This window comes from Pleurodeles waltl, chromosome 8 (assembly GCF_031143425.1).
Source record: "Pleurodeles waltl isolate 20211129_DDA chromosome 8, aPleWal1.hap1.20221129, whole genome shotgun sequence".
Taxonomy (NCBI): domain Eukaryota; kingdom Metazoa; phylum Chordata; class Amphibia; order Caudata; family Salamandridae; genus Pleurodeles; species Pleurodeles waltl.
Genome location: NC_090447.1, coordinates 1,148,110,608 through 1,148,126,167, shown reverse-complemented (window position 1 = coordinate 1,148,126,167; position 15,560 = coordinate 1,148,110,608). Strand labels below are relative to the sequence as shown.

Below are 15,560 nucleotides of genomic sequence, written 5' to 3'. Positions count from 1 at the left end.
TATTAAATATTTAGAAATCTAAGCTTCAAGAACAAATATTCTAAAAACACTTTTTTATATATTGCCAGTATTTTAAACCATTTTAAAAGGGTTTAAGATATTTACCAGTTTTAACTTTTGGAAAAAAATAAATACAGGTAAATAAATTTTAACTTTTATGTACCAAAACTGAATGTTTTGACGTGTTACTTTTTTCCAAATGCAATTGATTGATTTTCAGACAGTAAAGTTCAGTTTCGCATGCAGTAAATAGGCATTATGTATGAATATACAGAAGCAGAAGAACCAGCAGAAAGAAAAACATCCTTCCTGTAATGCCCCCGCCCCTTCCTAGACTACATCAATCAGTTTCCAGTTACTCAAGTGAGATCACGTGTAAAGTACAATAAGGATCCAAAGTTTCATATGAATCCAATGGCCTACAAGTTTCCACACAGGATTTCTAAGAACTCATTTTAACATATAATGTGGGGGGCTCAATTGCAGCTTCCATATTATATCACATGAACATTTTACCAACTAAATTAATATCATTTAATTTGTGAGTAATCTAGGTTTACATGAAAATGTCCGATGTATTTCTGTGTAGAACACTCCACATAGCAGGCAACTTGACCAACGTTTGGAAGTGTGGCAGTGCCTTCTTTACTGAAAGTGAGTTGCCTAACTCTGGGAATAGGTAAGCATTCTGGGCTGAAGATTGGCCCTAATGAAGACGAAGTTCAATTTCATCAATAGTATGTCTAGAGGCCCAGGTAGATCAACCAGAAGAGTTTGCAAAGAAGAGCCAGTACAATGGTGATGTGAGTGTCCAAATTAGGCAATGCAGTGTCCTTTCTTATTGTGAATCAAAAGATTTTGGTGATAGAGACTCCTAGCCCTGCCTGGTCTTCAACAGTTGTGAGGTACAAGCCCTACACTCTGCCTATGTGGAGTTCAAAGAAGATAAAGAAGCAATGTGAACTGTGATAATTGCACTAGTAGGAAATACTCAGAAATGGCAACTTATCCTGACTGTGACTAACAAAAAGGGAGATGCAACATTGAATGTTTGAGAATTCTGCTATTTCTGACTACAGTACGTTGACACATACAAGGCAACAACAGTGAGAGTGCACCAAAGATAAATTGGTGATCCTATACATAGATGCAGTTGTATAGCACCAAGCAATCCTGAAAATGTCACACAAGGGTTTGTGCATGTCTTAACTTAGGTGTATTGTTGAAAGTGTCCTTGAACTTGATGCAAAGTAGAGCTGAGGCCGTTATTCAAGGGTGATCATGAGTACTATGATGTCCCTATATTGACTCTTTTCTCCAATGTCAGTTGAATTGTAGATCTTTTATTGTTGGCAGTGAGTCATATGCAGGGATCCAGGGATCTCTAAGTTTGAGAAATGTGAGATAATTACATATATTGGTGATTTGTGTTTCTCTCTGTCTCTGCACTCGCTTAACCATCTTTACCCATCTTTTCTAATCCATTTCATGTGCAGAGAAGGGTGGCCAAATCCAGTTTATATTCTGAGATATTTGTGAATGTTTGATAGCACTGGTATCTATTTTGATGATATGTTGAGTTAAATAAAAAACAAAATCATTTAAACCCAAAACAAATCAACTCTTCCTTGCCTTTTAAGATATAGGAGAATGCAGCTGCATGAATATGCCACCATCTTAACCTCACTTCACTGTGAAGGATTATCTTCCTTTGTCTACTGCAGCAGAAACTTTCAGATTTATTCTGACAGCCTGATACTTCAAAACTCTATTTTAGAGGGTTCCGGTGGTGGTGTATTTTCCCTTAGCTTATGCAATAATATGAACTTTAGTATACCCTCATATAAATTCACACATCAGGCAATCCTTATTTTTCTCTTTTTTTTTTTTTCTTCTTTTTTTCTTTTTTTTAATTTTAAGTCCCCCTCCTCTCTCCAGGGATGTTTTTAATTAAGTATCCATGTTGTGCATTGTCATCTTGATTTCTTCTAAGGTGAGACTTTCTTGCTGTTTGATGTAAATTAATTTGGAATCCTTTTGTGTGAAATTTTGCATAAAACGTTTATGATCACGGAAATGATAGTGTGCTTTATGTAGAAAAATACATATTTTGATCACATATCTATACGTTTTCTTTGAAGAACTGCACATCAAATCCCACAAATGCAATCCTGGAAAGAGTAAAAAATCTTGGGCACATTTTTCAACAAAAGTTTGCTGAAGCAGTTGGTCACGCCTGTGATGAAACTGGGTTTCAGGTAACTCATTGCATTTGTTTATACTTTGTGGTTTCTTAAAATGCTTGCTTACTCAAAATGACCAAACAAACCGGACAGTTGATTATTGCACAACACTTAGTATTTATTTAATAATTACTGGATAACAATCCTGGTATGGTGACATTATTTTAAATAACTTTGCTATATTTTCCATTACAGGCGCATGGTTATTTTTGTTTAGGACCTTTTAGATTTGAATAGGCAAATTGACTGTATACATAAAATGTGTTAGCTTGCATAGTGGTCACTCACATTTATTATTTAACTGAGATGATTATTTGATGCATTAGAATAATGCAGTATGTATGTATACCTGCAATGTTATTGTTAGAAATGGGGTCTCCGGTTGGCACTAAGTTTGCACTCTGTCCGAGCAGGGACCCTCACTTTAGTCAGGGCAATGGAGATACACACTTAGATAACCCCTGCTCACCTCCTTGGTAGCTTGGCACAAGCAGTCAGGCTTATCTCAAAGGCAATGTGTAAAGTATTTGTACCAACACACACAGTAATATACTGAAAACACTACAAAATAGACACCACACCAGTTTAGAAAAATAGGTATTATTTATCTAAATCATGGATACTCAAAGTACGGCCCGTGGGCCTCATGCCTCTGACCTTTACATGCGGCCCCTTGGGCAACAGGAGCACTGGCAGCTGTTTGCTCGTCTCTGCACTAACAATAAAAATATTAAATACACACACAATCATTTATTTCAAACTTAATTGGTGTTAAAGAAAGGAAGCAACTCAGGACGCCTGCACTTAACTTTAGAAACGCCTTCATTTTTAAAGACATCTTGCAGCACAAGTGTAAAACTAAGACAGTCTTTTTAAAATTAAAAACGTGTATTTAGTTAACATACAGAACCTTTTTGCCTTAGTACAATTTATTTTATCGGTGCACTGAGATGTATTCCTTTAAAAGTGATAGTTTTCAAACATACATTTGGAAACATACATTTTGAAACATTAATTATTTCCCTTATCCTGAGAACAAAACCAATAGTAAATTGAAGAGGCCAGTCACTTGGTATGTGCACTTTATCAGTGGCCTGGTTTCCTATCATACATTAACAACATTATAGTTTATTAAATCAAACATAGAGGCAGGTTTTGTGCAGCGCACACCATGAATCATGTATTTCGAGGTCATCTTAAATGTAATAATGCAGAAAAAGGAGTGTAGTGAGACTAAACAATTGGCTAGGATCACACAATCTGAAAAAGTGGGTAAGCCGGGATTCATTCCAGGTTTTCTGGTTTTCCATTGTTTATTTCAGCCAATAGATGTATATCATTTGCTTCTCCTACACCTACCTGGCCACCAATCCCCCGAGCCACCCCACGTGACTGCCACAGCCCTGGCATCAATGCGGCCCCCAGGCGCGTCACAGACCAAACTTTTTGGCCCCTGGGAAAATGTTTGCGAGCTCCCATGATCTAAATCAAACAAGATCAAAATAACAAAAATCCAACATACACAAATAAATATATACATCTTCAAATATTAAACACAAAAATAGCGCTTAGAAACACAAATGCTTCGATTAGGTGATATCACCGCATTGTGATAGAGTTGTTCGCAACAGTCCAACGCCAAGGGCGCTAGCCACGGAGTCACATGGACTCCCAGGTACAGTATAGAGTGAAAATTAGGAAACAAGCCGGTGCACGGAGTCGGGGATCGTGGCGTCGCTGGATCCAAGGCTGCATTGGTTGTGGTGCTGCAGAGCGAAGGAGCAGAGGCGTCACAAAGAGGTGTCAGGTCCTTGCCGTGGAGCGGTGGAGGTGAGGCGGCGTCAGTGCGAAATGCTGGATCCACACACTTGCAGCGGAGTCGATGTCCGGCGGTCACGACGTGGTGCGGCGACTTCTACAGAGTTGCGGACTTTAGCGAGGCTGCAGCAGAGTTGGGCCTGCGGGTCCTCAAACTCCAGCGAGGACCACGGCTTCGGGTGCAAGCAGCGTCACAGAATTCGGGGGTGGTGCCAGTCCGGAGTCGTCCGAAGTCAGTTGCCTTGGATTTTCTTGGTTTTCCACCAGCTTCTCCTTACAAGGGCCCAGGGACTGGATTAGGCACCACTTTGCAGAGCAGGAGTCTCGGCAGAGAGTCCAGGTGCTGGCAGAGGAAGCCTTTGATGGCCCTGAGACTTGAGAACAGGGGGCATGCTCAGTCCAAGCCCTTAGAGATTCTTCTCAAGCAGGAATATATCACAAAGTCCAGTCTTTGTCCTCTTTCACAGGCAGAAGCAGCAATTGCAGGATAGCCCCACAAAGCACAGCAACAGGCAGGGGCAGCTCTCCTCTTCAGCTCCGCTCCTTGGCAGAGGTTCCTCTTGAACCCACAAGTGATCTTGAAGAAATCTAAAGTCTGGGGTTTTGGGTCCACTACTTATAAATACCCCTTTCTGCCTTTGAAGTTGCCCAACTTCAAAGAAAAGTCTCTGGTGTTTACAGGATCCTGCCTTTCCCAGGCCTGGCTACAGACCCACACCAGGGGGTCGCAGACTGCATTGTGTGAGGGTAGGCACAGCCCATTCAGGTGGAAGTGTCCACTCCTCGCCACTCTATACCAGATGGTTCATCAGGATGTGCAGGCTACACCCCAGCTCTTTTTGTATCACTGTCTAAAGGAGATTCACAAACAGCCCAACTGTGTCTGGCCCAGACAGGGAATCTACTAACAGGCAGAGTCACAGAAAGGTTAAAGCAAGAAAATGCCTACTTTCTAAAAGTGGCATTTTCAAACTAATAATCTAAAAACCAACTTCACTAACAGATGTATTTTTAAATTGTGAGTTCGGAGACCCCAAACTCCAAATTCCTATCTGCTCTCAAAGAGAAACTGCCCTTAAAGGATATTTAGCCGGTTCTGTGCCTTGGACGAGGTGACCTCGTCCAAGGCTCCAGTTCCCGTGTGCCTTGGACAAGGTCACCTCGTCCAAGTCACAGGAACTGGGGGTAGCGCTAGCGCTCCCCCCCTGTGCTCCCCACCCACCCCCCAAGGCAGGGATGGAAGGGGAAGCCCTTACCCCCTGACAACCCCCCCCCCACCCCTCCTGTGACGTCAGCGCGCGTGGACAATCACAGGAGCCTCCCCCATCGCGCTGGAAGCTCAGCTTCCAGCGCGATCGAAAGCGAAATGCTTAGCATTTCTCTTTCGATCACGTGGGGGAGGCACGGAGAGGCTTCAAAGGGAAGGAAATGTATTTCCTTCCCTTTGAAGTCTCTCCAAGCTTTTCAAAAGCCTGATTGCTTGCAATCCGGCTTTTGAAACGCCCACCAGGGATGTTTTATTTTATTTTTTAAATAGACATAAGGGAGCGACCCCTTGGGCAAGGGTCGCTCCCAATGAGGGGCATTTTTTTAGGAAGGCCTTTTCTGCCCCCCCCCCTCCTCCCCCCCTATTATTAGGCCGATCTGCCCCCAGGGGGGCAGAAACCTCTAGGGCACCAGGGATGATTTTTTTTTTTTTTCTATTTGTTTTTGTTGTTGTTTTTTTTAGGTGGGGAGTGACCCCTTAGGCAAGGGTCGCTCCCCTAGGGGTGCAAATTATATTTAGGCCATTTCTGCCCCCTTTGGGGGCAGATCGGCCGTTTTTTGCTACGCCAATCTGCCACCAAGGGGGGCAGAAACCACTAGGCACCGGGGATTTTTTTTTTGGGCGCCAATGTCACGCAGGGTGAGCGACCCCGTAGGCAGGTTTGGTAGGTTTCCCTAGGTGCCGGCTGAGCTAGAGGCCAAAATCTACAGGTAGGCACTTTGCCAAAAACACCTCTGTTTTCATAAAAAAAAAAAGTGATGTGTCCATGTTTGCTTTTTGGGGCGTTTCCTGTCGCGGGCGCTAGGCCTACCCACACAAGTGAGGTATCTTTTTTATCGGGAGACTTGGGGGAACGCTGGGTGGAAGGAAATTTGTGGCTCCTCTGATTCTAGAACTTTCTGTCACCAAAATGTGAGGAAAATGTGTTTTTTTAGCCAAATTTTGAGGTTTGCAAAGGATTCTGGGTAACAGAACCTGGTCAGAGCCCCACAAGTCACCCCATCTTGGATTCCCCTAGGTCTCTAGTTTTCAAAAATGCACAGGTTTGGTAGGTTTCCCTAGGTGCCGGCTGAGCTAGAGGCCAAAATCTACAGGTAGGCACTTTGCAAAAAACACCTCTGTTTTCTGTGGAAAAATGTGATGTGTCTACGTTGCGTTTTAGGGCGTTTCCTGTCACGGTCGCTAGGCCTACCCACACAAGTGAGGTATCATTTTTATCGGTAGACTTGGGGGAACATAGAATAGCAAAACAAGTGTTATTGCCCCTTGTGTTTCTCTACATTTTTTCCTTCCAAATATAAGAGAGTGTGTAAAAAAGACATCTATTTGAGAAATGCCCTGTAATTCACATGCTAGTATGGTCACCCCGGAATTCAGAGATGTGCAAATAACCACTGCTCCTCAACACCTTATCTTGTGCCCATTTTGGAAATACAAAGGTTTTCTTGATAGCTACTTTTCACTCTTAATATTTCAGCAAATGAATTGCTGTATACCCATTATAGAATGAAAATGCACTGCAGGGTGCAGCTCATTTATTGGCTCTGGGTACCTCGGGTTCTTGATGAACCTACAAGCCCTATATATCCCCGCAACCAGAGGAGTCCAGCAGACGTAACGGTATATTGATTTCGAAAATCTGACATTGCAGGAAAAAGTTACAGAGTAAAACGTAGAGAGAATTTTCTGTTTTTTTTCAACTCAATTTCAATATTTTTCTTTTTCAGTTGTTATTTTCTGTAGGAAACCCTTGTAGGATCTACACAAATTACCCCTTGCTGAATTCAGAATTTCGTCTACTTTTCGGAAATGTTTAGGTGTCTGGGATCCAGCATTGGTTTCACACCCATTTCTGTCACTGACTGGAAGGAGGCTGAAAGCACTAACAATTGTAAAAATGGGGTATGTCACAGTAAAATGCCAAATTTGTGTTGAAAAATTAGGTTTTCTGATTCAAGTCTGCCTGTTCCTGAAAGCTGGGAAGCTGGTGATTTTAGCACCGCAAACCCTTTGATGCCATTTTCAGGGAAAAAACCACAAGCCTTCTTCTGCAGCCACTTTTTCCCATTGTTTTGAAAAAAACGAAATTTTCACTGTATTTTGGTTAATTTCTTGGCCTCCTTCAGGGGAAACCACAAAGTCTGGGTACCTGTAGAATCCCTAGGATGTTGGAAAAAAAGGACGCAAATTTGGCTTGGCTAGCTTATGTGGACAAAAAGTTATGAGGGCCTAAGCACGAACTGCCCCAAATAGCCAAAAAAAGGCCTGGCACAGGAGGGGGAAAAGGCCTGGCAGCGAAGGGGTTAAAGGCAGACCCCATTCTAACCTATAAGCGAGATGGGCCTTGCAACAGTGAAAACCAAATTTAGAAGTATTTCACTGTAAGGACATGAAAAAACACACAATTACCTGTCCTACCTTTAACATACAGTGCACCCTGCCCATGGGGCTACCTACGGCCCACCTTAGAGGTGCCTTGCATGTATAAAAAGGGAAGGTTTAGGCCTGACAAGTGGGTACACTTGCCAGGTCGAATTGTCAGTTTACAACTGTAAACATACTTACACTGCAGTGGCAGATCTGGGCCATGTTTACAGGGCTGCTCATGTGGGTGCCACAGCCAGTGCTGCAGGCCCACTAGTAGCATTTCATGTACAGGCCCTAGACACCTCTAGTGCACTTTACAAGAGACTTACTAGTAAATGAAATATGCCAATCATAAAAAAAAGCCAATTACACACACAATTTACACATAGGGAACACTTGCACTTTAGCACTGGTCAGCAGTGGTAAAGTGCCCAGAGTAACAACAACAGCAAAAACAGAGTCCAGCACACAGCAACAACCTGGGAAGCAGAGGCAAAAGGTTAGGGGAGACCACGCGAAGAAGGCCAGGTCTAATATTTATCTTGCCAGCGATACAAACATTTTCTAATTCAGGTTGACAATATCGCACAGCCTGCCCCTAGCATAAAAATGCAGACTATATAAATTTCTGATGTAAATCATGTACTACACTCTGGTCCTTTATTATCTGTGAAAAGCATTATGTTTAGATTTTTACACACAACAAAACAAAACAAAAATATTTTAGTTGGCCATTCCCAAAGATGGAATGAAACTGTACTACATTAAATTAAAGGTGTTTTCAGCATGTAGATTATCTGTAATCATTCATTTCTATTGTATAGACTACTGCTTTAGCTAGGAATGTCCGCCATACCCAATAACCCATGTTGAAAATGTTGGATGCACAAATTTGATATTCAGCCTATGTGAGGAAAATGTGGCAGCTATTACAGGCATCGAAAATAACCATTATCAAAGGTGCCATTTAATTAATTATTCAAAGCAACTTACTACAAAGCCTTTTTTACATTATTTTTATAAATTTCAGAGTATAATATAAACACGTACAACGTAAACCGTGGGTTATGGCACCAAAACACCGCAGATTGTACATATCTTACGAATGCAGATTGTGAAACATCTGGGGATTGTGTAAATGAACTTATGACTTAAAGTGGTCTGAGTTACAATCTCATGTCCTCTTTTCACGAAATCCACGGACCACATTACTTATCAAATTTGTTTGTGCAGCCCCTCCATTTATAGACAAACTTTATGACCCTTGCACAGCAGTCATTGCCCTGCACTTATTCTTGTAGAGATGGAGGTCCTGTTTGCTGCCAACATCTGGCAATGTCCCTCTTGGCCACCAGAAAGCCTATACCAGCCGCAGTTCGTTGAGCCCTCGTCTCCATCTAGCCCTTTGTTATCCCCAAAAGAGCCACCCTGGGATTCAGGGCCACTGGGAACTGTAGTGCCTCTGCCTGAGAGGCATAGATCCTACGCTAGAACTATAACTGAATAGGACCAGATTGTATGGTATAGAAATTTCTCTGTGGTATGATACCTAAGGCATTCCAGACTGCGACCCTTCACATTTTCCACACCCTGCTAGGGCTGTAGTATATTGTATGAAAATAGTTAAATTGAATTGACAGGTTTGAGTGGATGGTCTGAGTGCAGGCCGCCATTTGGGTCTTCTGCATTCATCATCTCCCCAACCTTTCGCTCCCAGGCCTCTCGCAAGCCCTTGAGGAGGTCAAGACCATTAAGTGGAAGGGCTGGTATAATCTTGACATTCTCTTGTTTCCCAACACCTCCATGGCTAGTTTGGCCTCTAGGGGACTGTATTCTGGTACCTCACGTAAAGCGTCCTTATATGTGTCCAAGGCGTTGTGCAGCTGGAGGTACCCGGGGGAGTAGGGAGAGGGCAGAGGGTTGAAGGGAGCCTCCCTACAAAAATGTAATTCACTGGCCTTCGAGTGTAGAGAGCTTCAGATGCCAAGAGAAGTCAAGTCTCTCTCGTAACAGCCAGTCTCATATTGGTGCCATTTCGGATGCCCATTAATAAAGATAGAGATCTGGGAGTCTCAAACTCCACATAAGCATTTGTAAGTGCACTTAGGGAAGGAGACCCTGAGTGTTTCACCTGCTCAAATAAATTGGGTTAGTGAAGCGGCGAGATCTTGCAAGAATTTGGGCGGGGGAAAAAAAAATGGATAGTTTTGTAGAGTGCATAATAACTGTGAGAAAACCACCATTTTATGTAGTGCCACCAGTCCGCATTATGTTAAGTACCAAGGAAGTCCATGATTCCAGATTGCTAAGAGTATGGAGTAGGATATGGTAGCATGTTATTTTCCCAGGCCATGCGCTGATCACATGAAACATATACCCAAGTAATGAAAGATATCTCCAAAGTCATTTAATGTGCATTTTATTGTGCATCTGATTCATGTTGAAAGGGCGATTCAGTCAGATGTATGTATGTAGATTTACTCTAGTAGACCACTAGACTGGCGACCTCCCCATAGACTTGAAGCATGTGTGACAGGCATGGCAGTGTATCATGTGTCTGTTGCATGTAAAGCATATCGTCTGCCTACAATGCCACCCTGTCTTTGTACCCCCGTCCACTCGAAGCGCTGCATCTGTTCATCTCATCAAGGCCACTCGACCAGAGATCTCCATTACCAATGCAAATATTAGAGGGGTTAAGGGGCATATCTTCCATGCACTGCTACTACAAAATTGTTCGTCTTTTGGACTCGTGGCTTTAATTGTGACTCCTCCGACAGACAGGACCCCTTAGTAGAATAAATGCTGTTCAACATACTAGTGTCAGTTCCTATTTTTGTGTGCCTCATTAAAGCTAGGCTTGATTTCTGTGTGTCTCCAACAAACTTCCTAGCAATTAGACATTGATTAGTTCAGATGGCTCCTCCAAAACTTTAGTTTTCAGTCCTTGTCACAGATGCCGCTAGTAGATGTCCCTTCTGCATCTATATGTAACTATATGTGGTGCTTGGATCTGAGCTCGATGTTGGGACCTCCCAGTTCCTGAATCTCCATACATCTGATGGCCACCAGTGAGCGAGAGTCCAAGTTCTTTCTGACTAAGGCCCGCAGAGAGATATATATAAGCAATCTCCTCACCTTTAGTTAAGTCACCTTTAAGAGAACTATGTCTTAACATGTCTCACCTTTAAAAAAAAAAAAAAAAATGCACACTGAACTTCAGCAAGAAGAGGTGGTCCTCTTCCTCGATTAAGCGGTCATGTTCTTGGACCATTTAGAGTTTGAGTTTTTACTATGTTCCCCAGTGCTGAACTCTTCCTCATTGTTTGATAATATCCAAAGGCTGAAAAAGATGAGGATGCAGTTCCTGGGTCCATTGGATGACCATGCAAGGTCAGAGGACTTATGGCCTGATATTCTGGATCTACTACAGATGGCTCCTGCACGTTCTGGATTGCTCACCAAAGGGGGAGCACTTTCATGCAGGCTTGGTGGCTTTGAGTCTGACCATGCATCTCCATGGACTCTGGCACAAAAGAAAAAGTTGAACCGTTCCAAGGTGCTATCCCTTATAGAGTTAGCACCCCTTTCAGCATTCACACTGACACCACAGACACTTACAAATTTGTCTTAAGCACAGTTCCCAAAGCTTTCTGGCTGAGGAGATTATCTGTCTTGTGAGAGAAAGGGATAAAACAGACTTTAAACGTGTTCCTTGGTAGAGTATCTCTCTAGTGCTCAGACATTCTTAAGATCGAAGATCGTTTGGCTTCAGTGCGATTGCAATGCCTGACAAGGCTATGATCGTACAGAGGATTATGATTTGGAGGCTGATAAGCTTCTTCTCTAGTACAATATTTAAGCTGACTTATATCTGGATTTGCAAAATGCGAATGGCCTGAAAAGTTAACCAGAAAGGTACATCCCTTACTCCTTTTCAGTTGCTTCAGAGGACATTTCTGCAGTAGTACTGTAGTTTGTAAGCAGCTGAAGCCTTGGAATTCACCTTGTTCTCTGTGGAGATGAAACATAACATTTTGACGGATACTTTGGAGCCCTCTTCCTTAGTGGCAAAGCCCTAGCTTCTATTTATTGAATCCCTCTTTTACCCTGTCATGACTGCATGTGAGAAACTTCTCGGGCTTCGCAGGCCTCTGACAGATAGCCAGATACTATTAGCCGGAAGGGCTCAAATAATTCTATTACCTTTACTACTCAGTCCCCAAGCAGGATGGAGATTTAAGGCCCTCCCTTGATCTTTGCCTTCTGAACTTATTAATTCATCAAAATAGACTCCAGATACTGTCCCTGAGCTAGGTCTCACTGGTCCTCAATGCGAAAGATTGTTTCATATTCCTGAATTTCCAGGACTCATATTTCCTTTTTCCAATTTCTTTTACTCACAGAAGTTATCTGAGATTCATGGCTGGACCACAGCACGATCAATTCCTGGTCCTACTTTTTCAGCTGACAACAACATTTTTGTATTTTTTTTTTTACAAACATTCTTGGGGTTGTGATGACTTCAGTGCGACAGTCAGGAGTTCTATGTATTTTCATCTTTGGATGATTGGCTGATATAAGTGGAGTCTACATCGCTGGTCAAGGCACATATTCAGTGAGTAATGACTCCTTCACAACCTGGGTGTAACCATCAACACCCAGAACTCTCTCCCATGTAGAGGCTACCCTACGTAGGAGTAGTGGCTATTCCTGATCAGGGAATCTTAGATATTCAGGAGATGATTCTGACGTTTCTAGCTCAAATCCTTGCTCTGCAGGTCCTGCATCTGCGTGGCCTAATGACCTTAAGCATCCTGTTGGTGCCACACATCAAATGGCAGATGAAGGCCATTAATGTGATGCTTGACATCACACTGGATCCAGCATCACAAGAGCCTCAATGCTCAAATGCAAATCTCCCACTCTTTTCATCCGGATCTGCACTAGATGTACCCTCCAATCTTTTCTGTGACTCATCCTTTTCAGCCCTTCAAAGCTTAGGGTACAGTGGTCGTGGACACCTCCTCACTGGCCATGGATGCTTATCTCGGGGTATGACAATGTGGGGCATTTTGTCCTTGTCGGAGCACTTAATGGTACTCCAGCTGTGGATAGCCTACCTTGCTCTGAAGTCTTTCTCCTGTCCAAGGGTTGAGCATCATTCATATTCTGTCAGACAATACCATGACTGTCCATCACATAGACACAGCAATGTGAGGTTGTGTGCCCTGCCTTACAATGCAATCACATGTGTCCATGAATTTGGTGACTGGGACTATCCCCAGTAGCAACTCATCTTTCAGACTTCATCAAGTGAGGGGTATGTAGCATGAGAGACAAACTTTACCCCGCAGCAATGGACGTGATTCTTTTTCCTAATTGGGATTTCCATTGATGGATCCCTTTGCCACAATCCAGACAGAATCTGTCCTCTGTTTTGTTGCATTCACTTCTCACTAAACAGCACCTTGAAGGTTGCCTTGCAGTACAGCTAGTCTTAGGTTCTGCTGTACAAGTTTCCATCAATTCTGCATGTGTCAAAAGCCCTGTAGAGTTGTAGGAGGATCCACACATCTAATAACCACAGATTCACCAAGCAAGATGTAATATACAGATCTTTTGGCACTCTGTATTCAGCTACCTTTTCTTCTCTCTTTTCCTCACATGGTTGACCTGCCTTCCTAGCACGATGGTCCAGTCCTCTAGTCTAATTCCCAAACACTGTTGTTGCACATGTGCCGATTGAGCAGTGCAAGATATTCTTCTGCATTCCTTATAAAGACACAGAAAAAAAATTGGTTTTGAAACCCATTTCAATCATGCTTTTCCGACCCCTTGTGATTTAGGGCCTGATTTAGAGTTTGGCAGAAAGGTTACTCCATTACAAACGTGACAGATATCCTTTTCTGCCGTATTACGATCTTTAATTACCTAGGAAGATCGTAATACACCGGACAGGATATCTGTCACATTGGTGACTGAGTAACCCCTCCGCCAAACCCTAAATCAGGCCCTTATTTTGTTCCTTGTACAGCAGTGTATGATGTGGCTATGGTTAAATGCTACTTGGCTGCCCCGTCTACATGTATTTTTCTAATTAACTTTTCCCATTTTCCCACAGATAGGTTGGTCCTTCCTACCTTCTTATCCTTTTTTTTTATTTTTACCAAAAGTAGAGTCCTTATTTCATATGGACCACCCGATTTCCCCTTCCATTCACCACTCCTCTGCCCCTTCTCTAACAAAGAAGGCGAAATGTTTGCATAGGCTGGAACTCAAACATCTTTGTCATCTTTGCATACATGTATGAAGGATTACTAATGTTTCTCAGACACACAGTAGCTGTACTATGTCTGAGCTCTTTTGCAATATTTCTTTGGTTAAACTTCACTATGCAGTCCTGTAGGAAGTTGGCTCTGTATATACTATCTCAAAGTAAGAGATAGTGTGCACAGAGTCCAAGGGTTCCCCTTAGAGGTAAAATAGTGGCAAAATTAGATAATTCTAAAGCTCTATTTTGTGGTAGTGTGGTCGAGCAGTAGTCTTATCAGAGGGTAGTGTTAAGCATTTGTTGTAAACACACAGGCAATAAATGAGGAACACACACTCAAAGACTTCACTCCAGGCCAATAGTTTTTATATAGAAAAACATATTTTCTTTATTTATTTTTAGAACCACAAGTTCAAGATTTGAAGTAAATACATAAAATGCAAGGTAGTCCACACAGGTAAGTGAGGAACTTTGAATTAGAGCAATAGCATACTCAGTTTTAGTAAAAATGACAATAAGCTATTTTAAAAGTGGACACAGTGCAAAAATTCAAAGTTCCTGGGGGAGGTAAGTAATGGTTATTTTGTCAGGTGAGTAAGACACTTACAAGTCTCAGTTCCTGGGGATAGGCAGCCCACCATTGGAGGTTCAAGGCAACCTCAAAGTTACCACACCAGCAGCACACGGCCGGTCAGGTGCAGAGGTCAAAGAGGTGCCCAAAACACACAGTCCCCTATGAAGAACAGGGGTGCTCCAGTTCCAGTCTGCCTACAGGTAAGTACCTGCGTCTTAAGAGGGCAGACCAGGGGTGTTTTGCAGAGCACTGGGGCGGACACAAGTAGGCACACAAAACACACCCTCAGCAGCACAGGGGCGGCCGAGTGCAGTGTGCAAAGCAGGGGTTGGGTTTTGTATTGGATTCAATGGAGGGACCCGGGGGTCACTCTAGCGGCGCAGGCAAGGCACAGGGGGGCTTCTCGGGCCAGCCACTGACTGGGCTAGGCAGAGGGTCACCTGGGGGTCACCCCTGCACTCAGGTTCGGTTCCTTCTGGTCCTGGGGGCTGCAGGTGCAGTGCTTGGTCCAGGCGTCGGGTTCATTGTTACAGGCAGTCGTGATCAGGGGGAGCCTCAGGATTCTCTCTGCATGAGTCACTGTGGGGGTCCAGAGGGGTCGTCTCGGGCTACTCACGAGGTCGCAGTAGCCTGGGAGTCCTCCTTGTGGTGTTGGTTCACTGCAGCTCGAGCCGGGGGCATCCGGTGCAGAGGGTGAAGTCTCACGCTTCTGGCGGGAAAAGTGAAGTCTTTAGAAGTTGCAAAGTTGTTGCTTGTTGTTGAGCAGAGCCACTGCTCAAGGGAGTTCCTTGGTCCTTAGGTTCAGGGCAGTCCTCTGAGGCTTCAGAGGTCACGCATCCCTGTCGGATGCGTCGCTGTTGCAGTTTTTCGAGTCAGGAGACAAGCCAGTAGGGCTGGGGCCAAAGCAGTTGTCGTCTGTCGTCTCTGCAGGGCTTTCAGGTCAGCAGTCCTTCTTGTTTCAGGTTGCAGAAATCTAATTTCCTGGGTTCTCGGGTGCTCCTAAATACTAAATTTAGG

General features: G+C 43.4%; 1 protein-coding gene across 3 annotated transcripts in view; it reads left to right on the top strand.

The window, feature by feature from the left end:
- RB1 (RB transcriptional corepressor 1) overlaps nucleotides 1-15,560 on the top strand; it is a 776,914-nt gene that overhangs the window by 183,257 nt on the left and 578,097 nt on the right. For all 3 annotated transcript variants that reach the window (XM_069205380.1, XM_069205381.1, XM_069205379.1), the window contains one exon: nucleotides 2,142-2,258. In XM_069205380.1, the coding sequence (XP_069061481.1) occupies nucleotides 2,142-2,258 (117 nt within the window). The remainder of the gene's footprint in view (nucleotides 1-2,141; nucleotides 2,259-15,560) is intronic.